This window comes from Narcine bancroftii, chromosome 14, assembly GCF_036971445.1.
Source record: "Narcine bancroftii isolate sNarBan1 chromosome 14, sNarBan1.hap1, whole genome shotgun sequence".
NCBI lineage: Eukaryota > Metazoa > Chordata > Chondrichthyes > Torpediniformes > Narcinidae > Narcine > Narcine bancroftii.
The window spans coordinates 30,917,910-30,944,484 of record NC_091482.1 but is presented as its reverse complement, the minus strand read 5'-3'; the positions used below and the strand labels follow the sequence as shown (position 1 = coordinate 30,944,484).

Here is a 26,575-nt window from a genome sequence, read left to right as displayed (position 1 = left end):
CATCAACTGATTGAAACAAAGAGAAAGAGGAACATACAAGGGGCTATGGGTAGGATCAGTCTCAGGAGGCAAGTCCAACCGGCAGCAGCCAATCAAAGCATAACAATGGTTTAGCAAAGTTGGACCTGTAACCTGACGTCACAGATTTAAAGTCTTAGCCAAATAGGCTAGACCTGATACAAGCCAAAATTGTTTCACACAGAATTATTAGTAGCTGCCAAGACAAGTGATGGAAGCAGTTTCAGTAATAAAGTTCAAAAGGGAATTGGATATATACCTCAAGGAAAAATGTACAGGGCTCTTTTGGAAGGATCAGGGGAATGAGATGAATTGGTTATTTCTTTCAAAGATTCAGCCCAATTGATGGAATAAATATCCTTCTTCTAATTAATATAATTTCATTTAGAGGTACAGCACGGTAACTGGCCCTTCTGGCCCACAAGCCCACATTTAACCTGCTAACCTATTTAACCTGATCAACCAACATCTTTGGAATGTGGGAGGAAACCAGAGCACCCAGAGAAAATCCATGGGGAAAGTGTGCAAACTCCTTAGAAACAGCACTGCAGTCAAATGGCATGGTTGACATCGCGGGTAGTGCAATGGCTTTACAGCGCCGGCGATCACAACAGGAATTAGAATCCCGCTCTGTCTGTAAGGAGAGTTTCTGTTCTCCCCGTGTCTGTGTCGGTTTTCCCCGGAGGCTCCAGTTTCCTCCCACTGTTCGAAATGTAACGGGGGTGTAGGTTAATTGGGCGTAAATTGAGTGGTGTGCACACGTGGGCTGAAATGGCCTGTCACTGTGCTCTATGTATGGCTAAATCTAAAAAAAACTCCTGTGTTGCTGGTGCTGTACTAGCATTGCACTAACCGCTATGTTAACCATGCTGGCCTGTGTTTCTATCTTCTCTTTGCAGTCTATGAATTCAATACGTACAATACATTTGTCACATTCCTGACAAAGCAAAATCACCCTTTCTTACAGATGGAAAAAAATCTTGAAAAATATGATAGAATGTTAAATCATACTTCTTTTGACCTGTCTACATCTGAATTTGATTCCAGTTAAATTGACAACATTTGGATAATTCAGATACGTTGACAAATCCCACAGATCAATGTCCTAAGTAACTGAGCTTCGATAAATGTAAATCCATTTTACAGTTGAACATCATAAACATAATTCAGGAGATTTGATAACTGGTTTAAAAGAAAGATCCTGGGAACTAAATGTCGGCTCTCATATGACGAGCCATGTTATAAAATCAGACAGCATTAAAATAGTTGCCATGACGTTAGAAGAACATATTTGCCAGATGCGTCTTTCTCTTTGTAGGATAAATTCAAACACGGCAGAGTGTGATTGGTGCTAAGTCATTGCTTCTGTCAACGGAGCAAAGATCAAAAATTGGATAAATTTTTCCTTGAAAAGCTGCATCAAAAACATAGATCAGACTCAGCTCATCCGGATTATCCACATTATAGAATGAAAGTCGCCCTCCCTCATAATCAAGGAACACGCCAATCTTCCGTGGCCTCACCAAAAGTGAAAGCTGGATTTTGGGATTCTGGTATGCCTCATAAATCTTTCCTTCCTTCACTCCAATCACCCAGACTCCATTTTCCGGAATCTTGCTCAACTTCCCTTTGCGGCCTGTGGTACCTTTGATAACACCAAGGCGCCATCTCATCTTGTCATTGACTATCACTTGCCAGTAATGCTTGCCTGAAGAAAAACCTTTGTTTGCAAGAATGCAGGTGTTGTAATCAAATCGCTCCTGCACCAATGACAAGCGCTTGAGGTACGTTCCACATTCAACCCTGGTGCTACCATTGGTTATGATCAGGAGTGGGTGTGCGGTGCTAGGATCTAACTTTAATTCCTCTGGTTCTGAAAGAGATCAAACAATCAATTCTGTTAAAGTATCTGGGAAACTACATGAGGGAAGAGCTTATTGTCTGAATCATGGAAGAAAACAATTACATTCTAATTGTAAGTTCAACTTCGAAAGGGTTAATAGCATGAACATATACTAATCTGCTGCTAATCAGAGCTATTAGAAATCGTACCAATGGAGGCAATGCAACAATCTTATTTTCCTCGACTCATTTTGACGACATGGCTGTTGTTAACACAGCTGATATTTATTGCTTGCTCATTATTTATGGGAAAGTAATGTTGAGTCTTTCCCTTGAACAGCTCCTATTATGCGATTAAGTAGCAGTTCCATGATTTTTATCCAGTTAGAATGAAGACAGCAAGGTACTGTCCCATCCATAATGTTGGGGACAAGGACACTTTTTTCCTTTATTTGCCCCTGTGCTCCACAGTTTTAAATTTGTTTTCAAACAATTCACATGTGACTAAAGTGCACATTCTAGATTTTATTCAAGGATAGCTGTATATATTTGGTTTGACCATGTAGAAATTATAGCACTTCTATACATAGTTACCCTATTCCAGGGCACCATAATGTTTGGGATATTTGGCTTCACAGGTGCTTGTGAGTACTCAGGCATCCCTAATTGCTTTATAAGAGAGTAAGGCCTGCTTCTTAGCTTTTGATCACCTTTGGAGTCTGTAGTTGCCATTTTTCAACATGAGAATCAGAGTTGTTCCAATGAAAGTCAAAGAAGCCATTATGAGGTTAAAACAGAAAGAGATATTGCCCAAACCTCAGGATTACCAAAATGAACTGTTTGGAACATCATTAAGAAGAAAGAGCATACCGGTGAACTCAGTAATCACAAAGGGACCAAGCTCCAGTGCTGACGACAGAGAATTCTCATAATAATAAAGAAAAATCCCCAAACATCCATCCGACAGATCAGAAACAATCTTCAGGAGGACGTGTCAATGACTATTGTCCGCAGAAGACTTCATGAACAGAAATACAGACACTACATTACAAGATGCAAGCCATGACAAAGGTGGTACTGCTTTGGATCTTGGGCAGTTCCTTTATGCCTCCACACTTTGTTCTTGTCATCACTCTAATATAGATTAATCTTGGTCTCATCTGTCCACAAGACTTTTTTTCCAGAATTCTGCAGGCTCTTTTAAATATTCTTGGCAATCTGCAATCTGGCCATCCTGTTTCTGTGGTTGACTAGTGGTTGGCATCTTGCAGTGCAGTGTATTTATTTTCATGAAGTTTTCAGTGGACTACCAGAACATATACTTTATAAGTGGAATGAAAAGCTGGTGCAACATAGAAGTTCACAAGTACTGCACCATCTGCTCAACATTTGGAAAAAGATTCACGTAGAAAGGAAAACACCAAATGACCAACTACCAAAATTATTATTGACGCAAAATCAACTAATCCCTTTCACAATAGATAATCTTTCCTTTAGAGAACGGGAGAGAAAAGGGATCAAAAGAATAGAAAATTGTTTTATGGGAAATAATTTATTGTCTTTTGAACAAATGAAGTACAAATATGGTATAACTCACGGTACAATGTTTGCATACAACCAACTGAAAACCTACTTGAAGGACAAATTGGGAAGCAGGCTGAGGTTACCAGAAGGAAGCAGCTTTGAATATGTGATTACAGACACAATGATAATTAAAAGATTTATAACAAACATGTACATCAAGCTGCAAGAGAAAGAGAACGATGAAATAAGCTGTAAACCCAAACAAAAGTGGGAACAAGATCTAAACATAAAGATTAAAAATGAAAAATGGGAAAGCTATGCTCCGGAACTATGAGAAATACAATAAACACGAGGTTACGCATGATACAATAAAACTGGTTACACAGGTTATACACCACGCCCCAAAAGTTAAATAAATGGGACTCAACAGTATTAGATAGATGTTTTCGCTGTAAGAAGGAAACGGGAACAACATGCAATTTGGGCATGTGAGAAAGTGGAAAAGTTTTGGGAAGATCTAAACCAGGTATTAAATATAATCACAAAAATCAACATACCAAAAAATCCAGGGATCTTTCTTCTAAGTAATATAAGAAGTAAAGAACTAGGCTTCAATTTGGATGAAGCACAAAAAAGATTTATTATGATAGCCTTAGCAGTAGCAAAAAAATGTATAATGTCAACCTGGAAATCAGAAGAGAGCCTGAGAGTATAGCAATGGTACATAGAAATGAATAAATGTATTCCATTGGAAAAAAATAACATATAATTTAAAAAATAACGTCACAATATTCAAACAAATTTGGGAACCGTACATGGGACACAACAGAGAGGGCCTACCGTGGACCTCCACCCGCTAAAATGACAGAATGAGAAGAAGATGAAATGAACTGACCCAGTGTGTAAAAGTAGATGACACAATTTTCTTGTTTATTTTCATTGTGTGATGACATTGTTTAATGGGTTTATTGCATTGTATATCTTGAACGTTTAGTGGGTAGGGAGGGGGATAGGAAGGAGGGAGGGAAGGGAGGGGGGAAAGGGGAGAAAATGACACTATTCTTTTGATTAAGAGGGAAATGTTTGTGTGTATTTTGGTTAACATGATTCATAGTGTGAAAAATAAAAAAATTTTTTTTTAAGTTTTCTGTAGACAGTAGTCATTGAAACATTCACACCTGCTTCCTGAAGAGTGTTTCTGATCTTTCGGACATACGTTTGGGGATTTTTCTTCATTATGATGAGAATTCTTCTGTTATTAGCAGTGACGGTCTTCCTTGAAATATCAGTCCCTCAGTAGTCACCAGTATACTCTTTCTTCTTAATGATGTTCCAAAAAGTTGATATTGGTAATCCTCAGGTTAGGGCAATGTCTCTTACTCTTTTATTCTTGCTTTTCAGCCTCATTGGCACAACTCTGGTCCTCATATTGAAAAATGGAAACTACAGACTTCAACGGTGATCAGAAGCTTAGAAGCAAACCTGTACCAATTAAGCAATTAAACATAACTGAGTACTCACAAACAAATGTCCCAAACATTATGGTGCCCTGAAATGGGGAAACTAAGTATAAAAGTGCTGAAATATCTACATGTTCAAACCAAAATGTTTACAAATAACCTTGCATAAAATCTGGAATGTGCACTTTAATTACATATGAGTTGCTTGATAACAAATTTAAAATTGTGGAACACAGGGTGAAATAAAGGAAAAAAATGTCTTTGTCCCAAACATTATGGAGGACACTGTATGTCCAGGTATGGATGGCGTGTATCTTAAAAGAGAACTTGCCAAGTGGTGACATCCCCTTGTACTTGATGCCTTAGTAGTGAAAATCAAGATTTGGATATGTTAAAAAAAACCTTGGTGAGAGGTTGCAATGCATCCTGTACATATTACACGCTTCAGGCATGGTTTGCCAAAGTTGTATGAAAAGATGGAGGGCGAATCAAACCAATACTTTGTCCATGATGATGTTTAGGTTCTTGGATGTGAGAAGAAACAGTTAATGCTGAAGTTAAATATGTTCAATGGGAGAAAAATAAAATCACAAATCAGTACATGTTAAATGCACAAAGTGCACCTTTACACAGGGTGGAAAAACACATCTTTAAATAAACCAGAATCATTACCCCTAGCCATACCAATCTGATACACGATTTTATCTAAGAATGAACTTCCACCACAATTCTTGTCTGGCAATATGATCTTTTATTTGGATCCCATATCCAAACCTACCTGGTAAAATCCGCTTCTGCAATTTTTTCCAAACTGTTAGTTTGATGTCATCATGCCTAAAGCCAGGTTTGAATGAGATGGTAGTGAAGGTTTTGTCTGATGCTGGCTGTGGCACCTGTGTGCATCTAAAAGGATGGTTAATACATAAAACACGCAAACATGTAAACTAGCATCATCAGCTATTACTAAATAGACGATAGGTCATTGATGCAGTGGATCTGGACATGGTTGCATTGGAATTAAAGTGGGAATATCACAAGAGGAAGGAACAGCAGCATGCCATTAGGCTCATCGAGTCTGTTCCGTAAATCTACACTAAGCCACTCTACACTAGTTCCAATTTCCGGCCTTTTCCCCATATCCCTTGATCCCCTCACTAATGAGATACTTGTCTATTTCTTGTTTAAATACTCCCGGTGATCTGCTTCCACTGCTGTATGCAGCAGCGAGTTCCACAGATCCACGACCCTCTGGCTAAAGAAGTTCTTCCTCATCTCGGTTTTATATTTGCTGCTTTGTAATCCAAAATGGAATAGAGAGATCTGCCCAGTAATCTGAATATTTCACCATTTTGCTTTGCACAATGTTTTTGGAATTACTGAATACTGTAGTAGCAGTTGCCAAGAAGCTTATATAGATTAAAACCTACATTGTGCTTCACTAATAAGGACAGCAAAGTTTACTACTCTAAATTTTGTTCTATATATTTCAGCCTTTCACTCTTTCCAGGTTTATCAAAAAGATTTGAATAAGTTTCTTATACCATATATGCCAGTGTATAAGACGGACTTGGACATTTAAAATGTCACCCTAAAACCAGGGATCGTCTTGTGTGCCAAGTTTAAAATCCAAACCTTTAACAGCAAAACCTATGGGTTCCATCCACCCAGTCCAACTGCCATTGGCTCTGACCAGGCTTTAAGTGGCCTGTTAAAGGAGCCGACGGTGGTTTATTTTAAAATATGCCTAAAAAAAATTAAATCTCTACTGGTTAATTTGCTTTTAAAATGTTGTGAATTAGTTTATTAAATGTGTCAAGCAGCATCACTCCATTGATCAGTGGTAAGTGCTAGGGGTAGTCTTATACAGCTTAAAACCTGCATTTTAGGTGGAAATTTGGGTCATCTTATACGCCATCATTTACAATAGTTACGCTGGTCTTCCAATCACTTTGCTGCAGCTTAACTATTTTTCTTCCTGCAGTGAGTGATCAGAATCCATGGCCTCCATATTTATTCACCACCAATGTCCTCAGTGTTCCAAACTGGAGCTCTAGACCATGATTCCATCTGTTAATTTGACACCAGATCCCATTTGGGAACTTTAACACTCCAACCAATGACTTCAATTGGTTCAAATGCGTGTCCAGCAATGGGATGAACTGCCTGGTTTTACGATATTTTTTAAGCAACTGTTTACTATTTAATTGGTGGTTGATTCCTTCAGATGTTGTAGAAGAGAGTATAGCAGTTAACACAACGCTGTTACAGCGCCAGCGACCGGGACCGGGGTTCGATTCCTGTGCTGTCTGTAAGCAGTTTGTACGTTCTCCCCGTGGGTTTTCCTCGGGGTGGGGGGTCCAGTTTCCTCCCACCCTTTGAAGTGTACTGGGGCTGTACAGTCTCATAGGCCGAAATGGCTGTAACCATGCTGTATGTCTCAAGTTATTAAAAAATTAAATTTTAAAAGTGAAAGTGGTTCATTCTTTCTATGTTTATAAATTGTCCTGGCAGTTATCTTAATTTCAAAAATAAACTTTATTAATAATAAAAATATATACTAAAGGAAAACAGTGCGGCCTTTTCACATTCTTACTGTCATATTCATATATAGTTACTGAACATTGTAGTGGGAATTTTTTTTTGCTGGAAAGCACCTTTGCTATTAATGTGGCCCTCTGCAGTTACTCTTTTTAAATTAGTTACCTAAATCCCATTTGATAATGTATTCGACTCTCACCATCTTTTCAGCCACCATAATCCATAATCACAAGCTATCCAAAAATATTGTGTATCATTTCCGTGTGCCCATCATTAATTAGTTTTTGCTAATTATCTTAAACCTACACTCGTTATCGGTCAATGTTACACTAAAATGTGAAAGTACAAACTTGGACAGCGAACAGGGCAGTGATTTAGGCACTACTGTTTACCGGTAATCTGAAATATGGGTTCCTTTGATAAACAAGTAATCTCCTCTGTTGAAGAGTACCACATGAAATGAATTGGATGGTCTGCGCAATTCACAATGAGCATGTTTACAACCTACACTCCATTTTGTCACTTAGCTAGATCTAATCAAAGTTCATTGTCAGAGTACATGACATCACACATACAACTCTGAGATTCTTTTTTCTGTGGCGAGGTTTAGTAATCTCTATACTGGTAACTATACTTAAAGAAAGAACTGTAAACAAATATAGTGTGCAAATGTAGATATAAATATACAATAATAAATGAGTCCTTAAGTAAGTCTCTGAATGTTTATTGTTCAAGAGTCTGAAGTTGAGGGTTGGCAAATATTCTTGAACCTGGAAGTACGAATCCTATGACATGTTTACTACTGGTAGCACTGAGTATAGAGCATGTCCTGGGTGATGCCCCATGGCTGGTGGAGATTGTGGTGAAGATGTCTTTACCAAATCCGTACTGAGAGGCTTCTAATGATGTGAAATGGGAAAAAAATACACATGTTTACTCCAGTCTCCTTCATTAATTCCAATCCCCTTTATTTGTGCACTCCCATGTATTTGTTCTTGGTCAAATCATAATATAGTCTATTATCCCAGATCTCACAATTTTATTTAATTTGCGATAAGCATCCTGTATTCTATTTACCTCCTGAAAAGGACGTGGGGGAGTGGGGAGTGGAGTCACAGCACTGCTCCAGGGAGTCCTACTGCCTGGTCGTGATGCCAACAGCTCTGTATAGGCTTCAAATGGCCCGTTAGAGGAGTTGACTGTTTCGCTTAAATCCCGCAACTGCAAAGGTCTGTGCCCAAATGGCAGAGCCTACGCTGAGCAGGATGCCAAGAGGGGAGCAGCAGACCAGAAACGGGGAGAACAACCCCCATTGAGAAGAAGAAGCATGGGAGACAACCCTGTAGAGACCATGGCATCAGGCTAGAAAAGGGCTCAGCGGCGGCTGAAGGACCCATACATACTGCGGGCAGTTGGCGACTCACAGCCGAAGGACCTGCACAAGGATGCATGCTGCTGGAGACTGGCTCATGGGAACCAGTAATCAGGATTCAAAAGGATGGTGAGGGCAAGAAAGGCTTCTGAAGGGCCTTAGCCGGTGAAGGCTTCCTGATCGTGATGGTTTGGACCTGGAGCTCGGGTTGCCAATAGCTTAAACAGGAGGGTGTGGAGCAGCAGAAATGCTGGAAGTGAATCCACAGACACTTGGTGCCTCTGAAGGGACTCTTTATCTTCCCTCTTTCTCTTATTGTTGGGGCGTTGGGCAATGCTCATGGTGACCCTTTGTTTGAAGTACGGTGGACAAGAGTTGAAGTATATTACATTTTTATGTATTATTATGTGACAATTAAAGAAACCTTGAATCTAATGTAAAATTTTTCAAGTGAGAAGCAAATCCAGATCGTGAACTAGTGGCAGCGAATGTTTCATCCTTTCCAACCAGTGAAACCCAGAACACAATGTCCAAATTTAACATAGTCTCTTCGCTTCTCCGCATAATTTGCAAATACCAAAAGGGCTCAGTATTTTCGATATCAATGAGCAATGTCACTGCACTAGGAACAGTGACGCCTTGTGCTGTGTAAATGTTACATTCATCTTTTGGCTGATGCTGTGCACCTATTTATGTTTAAAACTATTGTTCTTGGCTAAGTTGAAGTGTATTACTAACAATCATTCTGCAATGGGTAATGACTTTTGTAAACAGTGTAGCTGTGATAAGAATCACTTGCAGGCTTAGCAAATTGGAATCACAACTAATATAAAGGACTTGTCTAATCAGCAATGCCCACCTTTGGGCAAAAGCAAACAATTTCTTCCAATCTTTCAACCTGCTTTGATGCTCTCTCCTATCTAGTGGTCACCTTTCTTAAACTGGCACCTGACTTGAGTTAGTTTCTCTTATCAGTGTTTGCTCAGCTCCATGAAGTACCCATTTCAATCTTATTAACTGAAGAAAACAGTAGGTTGGCACATTGGGATGAAGCAGGTTTGTCCCAGTCCAGAAACCAAGAAACAATCATTATTTTTTTTAGACCTACAGCACAGTAAGAGACCATTTCAGCCCACGAGCCCATGCTGCCCAATTATACCCAGTTGACCTACAACCTCCGGTACATTTCGAACGGTGGGAGGAAACTGGAGGGCCCAGGAAAAATCCATGCAGTCATGGGGAGAACGTACAAACTCCTTACAGACAGAACAGGATTCGAACCTCAGTACTGATCACTGGCGCTGTAACGGCTCTACACTAACTGTGCCACCCCAGTAATGAAGGAATAACACACTGAAAATATGTCACTTTCATCAATGGATCTGAAATCCTTAAGAATCAATTACTCAGAATCTGATGGAAAAATGAGGCAGTTGGTGGTTAAAGGAACAGCTTAATTAAGCAGTTAAGCAGGCCTACTCCTTGTTTGAAAGTGAGGGATTTACAAGAAAAAAATGCTGATAACCAAATAACTTCCCCTATGTGTAATAGTTTAAGGGATAATTGGTTTCAATAGGAATCTGTAAGTCTACCGACTGTCAGTTCGATCATACAGTTACGGCCACACTGGATTTGTGCTCAGAATCAAAGCTGAAAACCTGCAATGAGGCAGCAATCAAGCAGTCGTCAAGGCATAGGAACCCTCGTGAAAATATTTTAGTTAAGGATCTCATCCATAATGTGCCAGAAGCATCTCAGTAGCATTCCAGTCTCTCAGTCAGAATGAGCAGAGGTGAGTGAAGTGTTTTCCTTCCCTTCCATCCCACCACTGCTCCCTCTCAATCTAAATACATCTTCTCTTCCCAATATGCTGGTAATGATATCATGTGCATAAGTACATATATAACAGGAACTTTGTTAAAAAAAAACTCACCATAGTATACGTTAAATTAACCCAGTATGAAAAGAGATAGTTGATAAATATTCAGATACAATTAGTACAAGGATAAATCGTTTCAATAGGGCTGACAAGCCTTTTTGTGGTGCCAGAGTGGTTTATGGTCAGGGTAGTAAGGAGGGTTCAAGAGCCTAATAGTTGTTGAGGAAAAAAAACTATCCTTGAATGTAGAATTCCTGGACTTCAAGCTTCTTCATGAAAGAGGCAGAAAGAAGAGGTTGTGACCAGTGCAAATGGTAAAGAGTAAAGGTTCCATTAATGTCACGTAATACTACAATTAGAATGTAAAATACATGAAATTCTTTAATGTTTGTCTACCATAAGGCAGGCAGAGCGTCGCCACTTTGTCCAGCGCCCCTCACAGTAACCTACAGCACCTAAGCAGTCTCCCCTCCAAGTACTGACCAATCCTGAGCCTGCTTAGCTTTCAAGAGCAAACAATCTCAAGCGTATTCAGGCTATTAGGCTGAAAGGGGTCCTTTATGATGTTGGCTGCCTTTTTGAGGCAGTCATCACATGGATGTCTTCAATGGATGCAAGATCAGAGCCCGTGATGGATCCGGTTATGTTTGTTATGTAATGGATAAATATTGGGAGGAATTTTGGTAAGATTACATACACACATTTTAAAACAGATCTTATTTGAAAGACTGAAGAATTCATATTCAATAACATTGCAGGATCTCTGGAGAATGTGATGCATATTTCACAAGCAGGTGCTAGAATTGAAATGATGTCATGAAATGAATGGACTGGAGACACTCTGGCTGTTGGAAGCTCTTTTGACAGAGTGCACAGAAAGATCACTCCTTGGTTTTGTTTACTTAAGGCAACAGCTTGACCAAGAGACCAACTCCTATTGTTTGCTGGAGAAGATGGGGGTTTTGTTGCAAATGAGAGAGTCACATGGGCTTCCTGGGAGTTGGAGAGAGAGAAGTTAACAAGCTCTCTCAGCCAGTGAATGTGACACTGAAAAGAGACTGAACAGTCATGGCTGAAACAAGCCAGGAAGAGCTGTTTGGAAACAGAAAGTTCCAGAGCAGTGGATGGCTGGAAGTGCTATCAGTCTGATGTTTCTCTTGGAATAAGTGGAACAGATAGGAGCTCTGTCGTAACCTGAAAGAAAGAGGTTACCATCTGGAAAACGCTGATGGGGCAAGTTTCATCAGCGACACCTTGAGGTGACTAATGGTGGTACCTCTGTTGTGGAAATCCTGGAACAACAAATCTCTCTCTGCAAACCCTACAAGAACCTTCCTGAGCCGTAAACATTTACCTTTCGAGCACCAAAGCCTGGTGAACTTTGCACATGTTAAATTCTGTGCACAGTATAAGAACAGAATTGCCTGCATCCAGAGAACTCAGAGGAATGAGTTGATAATGGACTGTGAACCAAAGAACTTTTCTTAAATTTACACACACATTACATATACATGTGCTTAGAATTAGAAGGGTGTTAATTTGGGTTAGTTAAGTTTAGAGATAAGTTAAAGTTTGATTCTGTTTTCATGTTTAAAGTTGATTAAAAATAACTTTTGTTTTAAAAACCACTTGTCTTGGTGAATGTCTATTGCTGCTGGGTTTTGGGGTCCTTTGGGCTTGTAACAGTTACTTTCTGTAGCCTTCTCAATTCCTGTGCACTGCATGACCCTGATTCAACCAGTCAGTAGTTTCCACGGTTTAGAATGTTCAAAGACAAACCAGAATTCTTAGGAAGATGGAGGTTTTAGGGTGCTTTCTTCATGTTTGCCCTCAATGTTCTGGCTCCAGAAAAGGTCCTCTGATGTATGGAGTCCCAGGAAGTTGGAAGTACTAACCCTCTCCACCTCTGTCTCATCAATACAGATAGGTGTGTGGTCCCTTCCTAAAATACACATGAACTTTCTTGGTCTTGTTGACATTGAGAGCAAGATTATTGTTCTGGCACTACCTCACCAGATTCTCGATCTCCATTCTGACTCATCGATTCCAGTCATTCGGCTAGCAACAGAGGTGCCATCAGGGAGTTCATAGATTGAATTGGAGCCGAATTTGGTTATGCAGTCATGAGTGTATAGAGAATAGAATGGGACTAGGCAAGTGTTGGTGATCAGAAAGGAGGAGGAGATGATGCAATCTGCGCTGATTGGAATTTGCAGGTGAGGAAGTCAAGGATCCAGTTGTAAAGGTTGTAAAGTTCCAGATCTCTTAATTTGATTACAAATTTTGCTAGTTTGATGATTAAAGTTGAGTTGTAGTCAATGAGCAACAGCCTAATGTAGGGATTCAAGTGGTCCAGATGATTTAATGCAGAGTGGAGGACCAGCGAGATGGTATCTGCTAAATTTAAGCAGGTCCAGGTCCTTCCTGACACAGGAGTTGACTTGCTCCATAACCAACTTCTCAAAGCACTTCATTAAGGTCGGCACAAGTGCTGTTTACTATAAGTGAAGCCGTTGATGCTTCAGAGCCGAACAGCAGCTGGGGTCCAAAATTCAGAATCATACCCTGAACACTTCATGTTGCTGTACACGAAAGTGAAGCTGGAATGAATGTGCAGAGGCCCCAATGAAGCTTTGCTCACCTGTAAGCACATGCTTCAGATCTGGAAGTCGTATTACAAGCTCACAAACCCCAGGTACATCAACGGTGCCTCCTTAATATCTCAAATCTGAAATCTAATAGCGTAGAAGGATGAGAAGAGACTTAATGGAGGTCTACAAGATTATGAGAGGGATAGAAAAGGTGGACAGCCAGCACCTGTTTCCCAGGGCAGGATTAGCAAACACCAGAGGACATTGTACAAAGTGAAGGGAGGGAAGTTTAGGTGAGACATCAGGGATCGGTTTTTTTACGCAGAGAGTTGTGCAATGCCTTGTCAGGGGTGGTGATGGAGGCTGAAACATTGTGTATTTAAGAGACTCCTTGGCAGGTACATGGATGGAAGAAAAATAGAGGGTTGTGGGGTAGGGAAGATTTAATTTTTTTTCAAGGAATATATGGGTCAGCACATCAAGGGTCAAAGGGCCTGTATTGTGCTGTAGTGTTCTATGTCTCTGACAATAAACAAATATATAAGAAAAAAAACCCAAATAATACTATAGAGCAAAGTTAGCTCCTTTGATCGCGTGTCAAGTCAGTTGCAGAGCCACAGAGCCTTCATTCGTCCGTCACAAGCGACTCCTATTCTGCCTTCACCTGACAGCCAAACTTTTCCCAGGGACCACAGTGCAGCACAGAAGGAAGATTCTTTACTCATTTTATTTGAGAAGTTCTGAAATCTCTCATCACTCTGGGATAGGAATCACTCTTGGTCTGTAGTACTTAGTATTTCCTCAGTCTCTGTTTTTCCTCTGGAATATCAGGAGACTTAACAAGCAAGAGCCCACTACTGGAGAGGAAAGTACCGTCAAGCACTTGAATAAAGCACGAGAAACTGGAACTTGCACTTACCTTGAAGCAATCGAACTGTACTCCTGGAAAATGTGGAGAAAATACAATTAGAAATTTAGAAGGGGAAATGTTATATATGATTTCTTTGATTCTTAGTCTTTTTGATTTTATCATCTTTCCACCTTCCCTGCCTTATTCTCTTCAAATCCAAGAAGGCGATCTGCCATCAGCTCTCACCACTGGGTAGCTGATCCAACTGGTCTAGCCGATCCCTACCTTCTACAACCATTTGATTCCATGTGTCAGGCGAGGAGAAGCTAGGCTTAGCTGATAAGGGTTAGTGATAGGGTTGCTATAATACATTTAGGGTGAGGAAGACTAAAAGTGCAAATGCTTCAGTGTTTAGAGCCAGTGCTTCTCAGATGACACACTCACCAAAGCACATAACTCCCAACGTGGCAAGTAGTGGACAGACAGAAATTGATTGATGGTGATCCTGAATTAATGATTTTTTTAATTAAATTACACATTCTAGAGTATTTATCATTCTGTAGTTTATAGAAATTATGCAGGTCTTTAGATTGTTTCACAGATCCTTAAACCCATTATTAAATAAAAGCTAAAGTTAAATGATATATTATCTTTCAGCAAATAAAATTTTGTCTGAATCATCATGGACTTCGAGATTCAAGATCAAGATTAAATTTATTGTCGTGTAATAATGACAGTGCAATATTACACGGAATTTGCTTTTTGTCTGCTGTAAGACAGACAGATTCACCATTGGCAGAAATTGCCTGAAGCACCTCATACAGTCAGAGAAAGAGAAGTAAAAGAGTGTCCCCCCAGATTCACCCCGTGCCCATGGATTCGCCTCCAGCGCTGCTGCAGTCACACAGATCCCACTCCAAACCATCATCAGCCCGAGCTCCAGATCCGGACCTTTAGCATGATCAGGAAGCCTTCCGCGCCCTCGGAAACCTCTTGCATCTTGGTTCCGATATCTGGTACCCTTTCTGGCCAGTCTTGAACCAGTTTCCAGCAGTCTGCAGCCCGGTGTGAATCTCTCAACCACAGCTGCCAGCAGCCCCCAGCCTGCGTGGGCTTCTCACCTCGAATCACCAACAGCCCAGCCCGCCTGCATGTTCTTCAGTCGCAGAACCCCTCACTAGCCCGTCGCTGTCACGCTGTCATCACCATCCTGTGGGCCATCTCCTCTGATTCTCAAATGGGGGGGGGGGGGGGGAAGTGACCTCCTTGTTTTCTAGTGCCCTGCACCAGTCCTCTGCTTCCCTGGAGTCCGCAACCCATCATGGCTGCTGCCACCATCTTGGGCCCAGACCACGCAGTTGCAGAATTTTTAAATCAAACTACCATCGGCTCTGTTCACAGGCCATTTAAAGCCTGTATGGAGCTGTCAGCAGTCGGATGGACACTGCAGGAGCGTTGTGACTCCCTACTCTCCGCTGGTCCGCACCAGCCTCAAAATAATGGGATAGCTGATGTGAATTTTATGACACAATAGATATTGTTGCCATGCATGTACATCGTAAGTCTTAACTCCAATTAATGTCACTTATAATTTGCTCTTGTGTTTTTCAATTTTACTGGAGTAAAAAAAAATGACTGTTCTGGTTTACTCATGGAAACAACCAGCTTTTATTAACCGTATTTTCCTAAAAGATGGAATTTTCTCCCTCGCTCCCCCACAGCACTCTGCAGTCTCACTGTTAACGTCTCCCTCACACTTAAGACTGAACCTTCCTTGCCTCTCCAAACAAAACTTACTTTCAAGGGGATTTGTCTTCACTCATTACTTCTCTCACTGGAAAGTGCATTGACCATCACGTGCAATCATCGTGGGCTTATCACCCAAGAGATTATTCAACCAGGGTTTCAGGCACTCATGCTTAGAAGCAAATATACCTGAAGAGTAATTTAACACATATTACACTCAGCTAAATCAGCAAAGCCCAGGAATTGTATATGATTGTTAGACTCACTATCACAACAGCTCTGCTGGGAAGATTATTTGATGGGTCTTCTTTGTTCTTGATTGATTAATGTAATGTCAGTTGCAGTTATTTGACAAATGGTGTGATTTGCTTTTGGTTGTTGATTATCATTTTCTTATATTGCCTTTCATTTTTATTGAGATTCAATCAATACATTATTGTTCCTGGGTATCTAGGCTGTTTTTAGATTCCAGTGAACAGGATGCCCTTGCAGACCTGACAAAATGCCCTTAAGTGCATGGTCGGCACAATGTTGAACAGTTGCGAGAATTCTTTCTGAGTTATCAGGCATCTAATTCATCTCGTATAATGCAGCTGTTCAGAAGACAGAAATTGAGCCCATCAAGATCGGGCTCTCGTTTAATAAGATATTTGTCGTCCATGAAATGGAGTACTCTAATTTTGAATAGAGCAAGATTGATTAACAGTCGGAGAATAGATAAGAATTGGTGGATTACCTTGTTAGATCCCGAATCCATCATGGTTTCTAAATTCAACACTTTTTCAACATCATTTCCATTTACTTACCATTTATTTACTATTTACCATTTACTTACAGCTCTCTTTTTTTAAAACCATATCCTTAAGATTCCACCAAAATCAAGTTTGATTTGTGAAAGGTAATGTACCTACCTTTATGAAATCTAGGTGGTTTTCATTGCCCAATTTTTTCAATGAAGCCTCAACTTCCTTCAGCTGCTTTAGTGTTTTGGACAGCTCTTGCAGTTGTTCGCCAATTGTTTCTACAGCAGTAGTACACTTTAACTGGATGGACTGAATGAAATTGGCTTCTTCCTCATCAACAAAACTTCTGAGTTCCTGGAATTCTTTCTGAATAACCAATTTGCAGACATCAGATTCATTCTGGTGGAACAGAAATGAAAGAAGGGATAAGACTCTCTTGAGGAAAGGATGAATAAATACTTAGTGCAAAGTAACAGAAACAGGCATTCAGCCCTTCTAGTCTGTGCCAAACTGTTATCCATTCCATAGACCTCCACCCCTCTTCCCATCCATGAAATTCTGCTTAAATGTTAAAATTGAGCCTGTATTCACCACCTCAGCTGGTAGCTCATTCCACTCTCCCACTACTCTGTGTGAAGAAATTCCCTCTGAACTTTTCCCCTTTCACCCTTACCCCATGTCTTCTAGTTTGTACTTCACCTACCCTCAGTGGAAAAAGCCGACCTATATTTACTCTGTTTATACCCCTCATAATTTTAAACACCTCAAAGCAGTTTTTCACACTTATTCCCCATTTTCTCTCTTGAGCTCAAACACAAAGCAAAGATCCCCAGATGTGAGATTTGTGGTGGGCGGGGGGGTGGGGGGGGTGGTGTTGGTTGGTATCTCTCTGTTCCAGAGACAGGTAGGTGATTTGGAGCGAGAGAGGACAGAATTTGAGCAGGTGAGTGCTGAACGTGTCAGTTTGTGGTCTAGGCTCAAGGTTTGGAGCAAGTGATTTTACTGAACGGTGAAGAAGCCTCGACTGGCCAAGTTATCAGGTTGCAAACTGTGCCTGCATGGTGTTTCACGACGAGTGCACGACCAAGTCAAACAAACTGCACCTTCTTCAGGAGTTTGCGGAGGAGCTAGTGAAGTTGTTCAAGTGAACCGGTACGGACTTGAAGGGCCGACATGGCCTGCTTCCGTCCTGTAAACGGTTATATGGTTAAAGGAATGCACCCTCGCTGTGAAGTAGTGATGAAATTACACTGGTATTGTCCAAGGAAGTAGAATTTTCCACAAGGATATGCAAACTAGACTGTGTCAAGATACATAATACATAGAGCAGGGGAAAAAAAAAAAGTTATGTTTACCTGGGCAGTCCTGTAAATTGTATGAGTTTGTTTGCTGTGAAATTTTGGATGTTTGTAAAGTTATCAACATTATCGTCAGCAAAGGTACAGCACCAGCGATGAGGGTTCGAATCCCACTCTGATTGTAAAGGGTTTGCACACTCTCCTCATCTCTAGGTGGGATTCCTCCAGTTTTCTCCCACCCTTCAAAATGTACTGGGTTGTAGGTCAATTGGGTGTAATTGGGCAGCATGGGCTCGAGGGCCAAAAGAGCCTGTCACCGTGCTGCATGTTCTAAATTTAAATTTAAGAATGTATTTTGAAATTGAGTTATCAAAAGTGAACTCAAACCTCTTTAAATCACTGTTTTATCAGAGTGAATGGTAAAATTAGTTAATTACATGATTGCTCTCTGGTGAAAAAAACTCTTATGAATTGTGAAATAGGGAACTATTTCAATTTTTAGTATTTCCCAATTCCACTACTTTAACTAGGGTGGCATGGTTGACATAGCGGTTCTTCTTCTTTGACTTGGCTTCGTGGACGAAGATTTATGGAGGGGTATGTCCACGTCAGCTGCAGGCTTGTTTGTGGCTGACAAGTCTGATGCGGGACAGGCAGGCACGGTTGCAGGGGAAAATTGGTTGGTTGGGGTTGGGTGTTGGATTTTTCCTCCTTTGTCTTTTGTCAGTTAGGTGGGCTCTGCGGTCTTCTTCAAAGGAGGTTGCTGCCCACCAAACTGTGAGGCGCCAAGATGCACGGTTGGAGGCGAGATCAGCCCACTGGCGGTGGTCAATGTGGCAGGCACCAAGAGATTTCTTTAAGCAGTCCTTGTACCTCTTCTTTGGTGCACCTCTGTCTCGGTGGCAAGTGGAGAGCTAGCCATAGAACACGATCTTGGGAAGGCGATGGTCCTCCATTCTGGAGACGTGACCTACCCAGTGCAGTTGGGTCTTCAGCAGCATGGATTCGATGCTTGCGGACTCTGCCAGCTCGAGTACTTCGATGTTGGTGATGAAGTCATTCCAATGAATGTTGAGGATAGAGCGGAGACAGCACTGATGGAAGCGTTCTAGGAGCCGTAGATGATGCCGGTAGAGGACCCATGATTCGGTGCTGAACAGGAGCGTGGGTATGACAACAGCTCTGTACACGTTGATCTTTGTGTGTTTCTTCAGGTGGTTGTTTTTCCAGACTCTTTTGTGTAGTCTTCCAAAGGCACTATTTGCCTTGGCAAGTCTGTTGTCTATCTCTTTGTCGATCCTTGCATAGATGAAATGGTGCAGCCGAGGTAGGTAAACTGGTTGACCGTTTTGAGTTCTGTGTGCCCGATGGAGATGTGGGGGGGCTGGTAGTCATGGTGGGGAGCTGGCTGATGGAGGACCTCATTTTTCTTCAGGCTGACTTCCAGGCCAAACATTTTAGCAGTTTCCGGAAAACAGGACGTCAAGCGCTGGCTCTGAATGGGCAACTAAAGCGGCATCGTCTGCAAAGAGTAGTTCACGGACAAGTTGCTCTTGTGTCTTGGTGTGAGCTTGCAGGCGCCTCAGATTGAAGAAAGTGCAACGCCTTTACAACGCTAGCGATTGGGGCAAGGGTTCAAATCCTGTGCTGTCTTCAAGAAGTTTGTTCGTCCTCCCTGTGTCTGTGTGGGTTTTCCCTGGGGGATCTGGTTTCCTCCCACTGTTCAAAATGTACTGGGGCTGCAGGTAAATTGGGTGCAATTGAGCAGCCAGACATGTGCGCCAAAATGGCCTGTTACTGTGCTGTATGTCAAAATTGTAAAAAAAAACTAGGGGTTTCGATGTTGTGACAGAGGTAAGGGCTTCTGTAAACTATTGAAGCATTCATAATATGGATACACAAACTCAGATGATTCTGGAATGATTTCAAATATCCTGGTTGTTCCAGAAGAGTTTTTAGCATAAAATAGGTTGTATTTGTTTTGTTATTCTATTTTGTAACTTTTGCACGTGTTGTTATGGTAGATTTAAAACAAATTGCTTAGCCTTAATGTGGTATTTTTCTGTCTTTTGAAGATCATAAAGAACAACAACAAATTATGCAGCACCCAAGGAAGTTGGCAAAGTTGTGGGGCTCATTTTCCTTCCACGGTATAGGAAGACAAGTAGATTATATAGCATTGAAGGAGCCCCTTTCTCTCCACCGTCCATTCTGGTTATCAATCTACACTAATCTAATTTCCAAGCATTCAGTTTGTCGCCTTTAATGGGGTAGCTCGAAATGTCTGACCCCTAATCTTGATCCTTTCTCCTCTGGTCATATTCACCACTGTTAAAGGAAGGGTTTCTCAATAGATAGTCGTCCATTATCTATGCCTCTCATAATTTAGCACACCATTCACATGTGCCTGTGGACGACTGTGACAACTATTCCCATCAAGACAGTTTTGGAAAAACACATTTCAAATTACATTGGATAGTAGCAATGAGTCTGCTAAGAGAACATGATAAATTTATCATAAACCATCACTCAATTTTATATCAAAGAACAATAAAAATATGCTCTTTTAGATATGAACTTTAATTATTTATGGAGATACAGTGAAAAACAAGTCAACCTTTACTGAAGTTACAGCAGTTAGTGCAAAATGAAAGTCCAGAGTATAGTGTTAAAACTTCAGTTAATACAGGACAGAGACATCATTTTACAAATGAGAGATAATAGTCTGACAACAGCAACAACAAACATTCTAGACAATTCCAAGAGTTATTAGACTCACAATAATACGAGTCCTGTTGTGTTTTAATCTGTTTATGTGACTCTCCATGTTGTTCCTTTGCATCTGAGTTCCTGTTATGAGCAAAGCAAGTTGTTCCTGTAAAGCAAAAGAACCCCAATAGGTTAAGATTTCTTCCCAGAATATGGCAAAGGCAAAGATTTAGATAGAGCAGTTTTTTTTTCATTCATCATATTTATTTGTGAGTTAATGGTCATCATTCTGGCTACTTATCATGGTGGGAGGAGACAAAGATGGGAGCAGAGCATGAATGGATCGACATGGATTTTGGCAAAGCGTTTGACATTTCCAGTTGGTCGGTTGAGGAATTGGCAGGTTGGATCCAAAAATGACATCCATGTTCCTGTACTCAGGGTAGTAGGTTTAGGATGGAGATGAGGAGGAACTGTGTGTTCCCAGAGGGTGGTGAATTTGTGGAATTCATTGAGGGAGTGGAGGTGACTTCAGTAAATGTATTTAAGACAAGGTTGGATAGATTTTTACATAGTAGGGGAATTAAGGGATATGGGGTAAAGCCAGGTATATAGAGATGAGCCTGTCATCAGATCGGCCATGATCACATTGAATGGCAGAGCAGGCTCAACAGGCCGGATAGCCAACTCCTGCTTCTATTTCTTATATTTTTCTGTAATCAATATTCTGACTGATGAAGGCAAGCAAGCCAAATGCCCATTTCATAATTTTTTATCCCTGTGTAGACACTTTCAGATCCCTATCAGCATCTCCAAGTATCCAGTGTCCATCCATTGATTGTGCAAGACCTGCACTGGTTCAACCTTTGAAAGTGCAACATCCTGCATTTGTCCGAGTCAAGTTCCATCTGCCATTCCTTGGCCCACTTTCCCAATTCATCTAGATTCTGTTGTAACATTCTACTCTGACTACCATACCACTAATTTTTTAAAAATATTTTAGTTTTCGCAGACTTACAAAATCCAATAAACAAAGCCATTCATGTACATATGCATACCCAAAGTCCATATTTGTCCCCTCCCCCCTCCCCCCATCACCACAGCAAATACATTCCAAAAACTTATCTCAGTCCCACTCATCACGGGGTACACGACCCCTATCAAGACCTGTAATGAAAAGAAATCATGATGGCAATGCCATTCAAAGAAAACGCTAAAAGGAAAAGAACTGTACCACCAATTTTGGTGTCACCCTCAGACTTACTACATTGTCGTCTAAGTTGTGAACATAGGTGACAAGCAACAGTAAACCCAGCACTACTCCCTGCTGTACATCACTGGTCACAGGCCTCCTATCTGAGTAACAACCCACTACCATCCTCTATCTCCTACTATCAAACCAATTCTATATCCAATTCGCTAGCTCGGTCCCATATGATCTGTCCTTCCTACCAGGCAGGACCTCACCGAAGGCTTCACCAAAATCCATAAGGACAACATCCATCTCCCTGTTCACATCTGACTTCTCGGTCACCTCTTCAAAATACTCAGCCAACTTCTTGAGATGTGATTTCCCACTCACAAAGCCATTATGACTGTCCTTAATCAGTGCTTGTCTTTCCTTTCTTTTCCAGCATCCCATAACATCCTATGGCCAGTGCCAAGGGGTGGACATTGCCCCTCCAAATGAGTTATTGTGCTCCCCCAGCCCATAGCACTTGAGTTTCTAGCATCACTGCTCTCTGTGCAATATAAACAGCACATTTGTCTGTTACGTCGGAGGGAGAGGGAAGTGTGACGGCAGCACACAGAGGTTCATGGCAGGTAGACACCACCAGCACCCCGCTGAGCAAGGTTTTGAACATTGGATTGTGCTTCACCCCCAACTCCCCCTGCAGTCACCCTAATGACCCTAATACCCCATCCCCCAACCCAATCAGACTTGTTCTGACACCGACCCTGGTATATACTTGATCAGGTCCTGGGGATTTTTTTCACTCAATGTGTTTGAAGACTTCTACCACTTCCTCTACTGTAACATAGATTTTCTTCAGGACATCGCTAATTACCTCCCTGAGCTCCCTAGCCTGCATGTCTTTCTGCACTGGAGCACTTTATGCACAAGATCACACGTATCGATCATGTGTTTTGCTTGACGTAGTCATAAGAGGCTCAAGATCCAAGCTGAAACTGTCTTAATATCTGTTGTTCAGATTTATTCTTCACTTTCTGTCTTTTTTGACCTCATTTTCCTTCAATTCTTAGCTCTTTTTACCTTTGCCCAAAAGTAATACCTGGATCGCCTTTCATGTTGCTGATTTTGCGTGGAAAGCTTTTGTCATCTCAGTTCCGCAGATATACTCACTTGAAGGGCTCTGCATCCTGTGGCACTCTCCTCAACCCCCCCCCCCCCCACCCTCTTGCCCCCAAAAGTGGCAACAAATGGGCACTTGCTTAATCTTCTATAAGTGGCAATCAATGGACAGAAAATTAAAAGGGCTGATCATTACCTTCATCCTCTCATACACACTGGAAAGGGGAGTTAGTTTATGTTGCTTGTGCTGTCCAATAATCCCACAGAGTCCGCAGATAATCTCTTGGTCTTTCTCACAGTAGAGGCTCAGTGGGTTGTGGTGGTCTCTGCAGTTTTCTTGGTTGCCACTGGACCCACTTATTACCGTTAATGTGTCAACAACACGAGCTAGTGAGACATTGGGAGAAGAGCTGCTGCAATCCACTGTCTTCCGACACACAGGGCATGTAAAATAGTTGTCCAGGTTCCCAGAAAGAGAGAGCACACAGTTCTTGCAATAGCTATGACCACATTGTAGCATCAATGGCTGCTTGAAGACCTCCAAACAAACAGGGCACAAGAGCTGATCCTCCAAGCACTGAAAGTTCTGTTTTGCTGCCATGTTTTAAGCTTCCAATGTAACTTCCTCACTCTTCTCAGGCACCTATCTTTGTTTTGAGCTGTTTCAGCAGGGCGGAGGAAGGCACCATCTAGCACAGCAATCATATGATCTTTTTGTAAAGAATGGGAGGTGACATTTTATTTACAATAGACTCCTTTAGAATGAAGTCAGTATTTGCAGTACCGTATATACTTGTGCAATCCTCAAATTTTTGGACCAATTTTTTTGGGTCAAATTTAGGGAGTTGACTTTTACACAGGTCATACTTTTGACCGTAGTAAATACCTGCGTTAAGGTGACGGGAGCTTGGATGGCAGGGACTAAGAGGTAAGTCCACGCTCGGGGCATCAGGACCTCTGATGGGTGGGCGGCCGGGGCATCTGGATTTCAGATGGGTGGGTGGCTGGGGTGAGGATCCACGGTCAGGGCGTCGGGAGCTTGGATGGGCAGGTGGCCGGCCAGGAGGTAAAATCACCTGATGTTTGGGCCATAAAAGGTGTGGGGTGTTGAATATTACATGGTATCAATGATTACACGAGTATATACTGTATTTGTCATTTGTTTGAAATGTCGAACTTTCATCAGACTGCATTTTCCTTCCATTCTCTCTCCCATACAATAACAGTGGCTACTACCTAGTATTTCAGGTCTGCATTAGATATCATCTTGATTAGCAGTATATTCCTTTGAAAGGACAAAACACTATCCATGAACTTTATTTATCTATACTACCTAAGTTCTATTGTTAAAGTCATTAAGTTCTGCTGTGACCAGTTGTTCTATGTCAATTCCATTGTAGAAGCCTCATTACAATTAGCCAAGCTGGCACTAGAGGGCATTACTGCTGTACTAGTGAATGCACTGTATTTTTTAGATGGAGTATCAACCTTTGCTCTCAGTGCAAAATATAGACAAAGGGCACGATTTGAAGTATGGGAATGCATATGGCCAGCGGCTATACTTTGTGAAGTGTCTGATGTAAAAACCACACAAAAGCTGTGAGTGAGTTGAATCAACCAACTGACTTTATTGGAACCCTCCAAGAGCTTATCAGCACCATTCCCATGATCCTCTTTGGTCCCTCCCACTGGGACCATTGTGATGTCAGCCCAGTGCAAACCTGGACCTCCGTGACCTGGATCGCTTGTGGATCAGTGCAGCTCACTACAACATTTTGTTTAGAGTTACTGCAAATTAACATGGCCTTCTGGCCCACAAGCCCATTCCACCCAAATACACCCACGTGTCCAAACATTCCTGATACAGAGGCTATTTGTTGGCATCTTTATTTGAGGTCAGTGACAGAGTTGCTTAGCTTCTGACTGCAGAAATGAAATAAATAGAATTTCAATTCCATGAACTTTTTTCCAACAAAATGTAATTGAAAAATGTGGTTTTATTCTTTTGTCCGCTGCACAGCACACCGACTACAGTGGTGACCTCGACAGTCCAAAACAGCATTTTGGACCCCATGATGAACGACACAAGCGCATAGAACACAGTCTTGCTAAAGCTGCTGCTAGTCTGGTTTGAACAGGCTGAGGCCTAGTTTCAGGTCAGGTAGATCACCACAGACTCCACAAGATATTACAATATGGTCAGTTCTCTCGACCAGGAGACTGCCGGACGAATCGTCGACTTCTTACATCAGCCGCCGACAGGTATGAGGCAATTAAGCTGCTCCTTATCTGCATCTTTGGCCTTTCCTGCCGCGAACGAGCAGCATGGCTGCTCCACATGGACGGTCTGGGGAACCACATGCTGCTTGCCCTTATGAACAATATGTTGGCATTAATGGACGGTCACAGGCCCTGCTCACTGTTCGAGAAGATATTTCTCAAACAATGCCGGAAGACATTCACCTACTCCTCGTGAACGACGACTTCAGCGACCCATGCAGGTTATCAGCTCATGCGGGTGTCCTGTGGCACACCAAGCAATCTGTTGACCTAGTTGCGGCATCATGCCCAGTGAATTTTCTCTCTCCCACTCCACTGAGGAGGCCAGCGACAGCTGCAGCAGTTGGAGACTCAACATCGGAGCGGTGGTGTTTCTACCATCAGAAATGGGGATCTGGAGCCCACTGCTGCTGTCCACCTTGCTCCCATCTGGGAAATGCCGAGGCCGTCTGTCGCTGATGGCTACGATGGTTGGCCGCTGACACAGCCTCCTCTATCAGGGTGGTGTTTCTTCTAAGAGCAGGGGTGTCAAACTCAAATTCATGGAGGGCCAAAATTAAAAATTTGGACTAAGTCAAGGGCCAAGCTAAATATTTATTGAAAATTTTCAACAACATCTGCATGTTTTCTCTTCTTTCAACATATGTAATGTTAAACTTTTTCTTATTAAAATAAATGTTTAATAATAGTTTTGGATAAACTCTTTCCAGAAGCATTAACAAATGAGAAATAAAATATTCAATAAATAATATTTCTCTATAGAGGATTTGTCAAATGTTGCTAGTGTGCTGTCGAATAGTAAAATCTGAGGGCTATTGAGAATGTGGGAGAATAACATGATTCCTGAAACAATCCAATGGGTGACTGATTGTGGGCATGAACTCGAGCAGGGTTATTTGCCATGCCCTTTTTCCATTGGTATAGATATCCTTTGATTTATACACTTTTCAAGTTTTATGCCTAATGAGCTTGTATCCAAGTGCAGGACGATTTTTAACCAGGAATATATTTATCACTGTGACATGAAACTATTGGAAGATCGTTTTATCCTGAGATTAAAGTTCATAATCCTTACTCAGGCCTGTGTGCGGGAGGGCGGGGTTTGCGGGCGATCGGGTTCGACAACGACAGTGCGGGGGCATCGGCTCTCGCTGCAGGGCGGCATCTCGGCGGATCAGTGGCCCCGTCACCGTGAGTCGCGGGTCAGCCTGCGGCAGGGAGGGCGAGTGGGCAACGGTCCTGGCGAGGTCAGGCCCCCCCCTGAGTTTCTGCCGGACCCCCCTTGACCTGCTGAGTTTCTCCCGGATCCCCCTTTGACTGCTGTTTCTCCCGGACCCCCCTTGACCTGCTGAGTTTCTCCTGGACCTCCCTTGACCTGCTGAGTTTCTCCCGGACCCCCCTTGACCTGCTG

General features: G+C 41.8%; 1 protein-coding gene across 3 annotated transcripts; it reads right to left on the bottom strand.

Annotated features, from left to right (window-relative positions):
* On the bottom strand, positions 1 to 23,634 carry LOC138749401 (E3 ubiquitin-protein ligase TRIM50-like). 3 transcript variants are annotated; one of them, XM_069910672.1, is made up of 6 exons: positions 23,081 to 23,634; positions 20,641 to 20,736; positions 16,732 to 16,962; positions 14,144 to 14,166; positions 5,623 to 5,747; positions 1 to 1,891 (listed from the first exon to the last, which is right to left on the bottom strand). In XM_069910672.1, the coding sequence occupies exons 1-6, from the start codon at positions 23,483 to 23,485 to the stop codon at positions 1,344 to 1,346; spliced, it is 1,428 nt and encodes a 475-aa protein (XP_069766773.1). In that variant the 5' UTR covers positions 23,486 to 23,634; the 3' UTR covers positions 1 to 1,343. The 3 variants fall into 3 exon arrangements, with proteins under 3 accessions (XP_069766773.1, XP_069766774.1, XP_069766775.1); XM_069910674.1 differs by lacking the exons at positions 1 to 1,891; positions 5,623 to 5,747 and adding an exon at positions 8,157 to 8,281; XM_069910673.1 differs by lacking the exons at positions 1 to 1,891; positions 5,623 to 5,747; positions 14,144 to 14,166 and adding an exon at positions 8,103 to 8,281.
* Between the last annotated feature and the right edge of the window lie 2,941 nt (positions 23,635 to 26,575).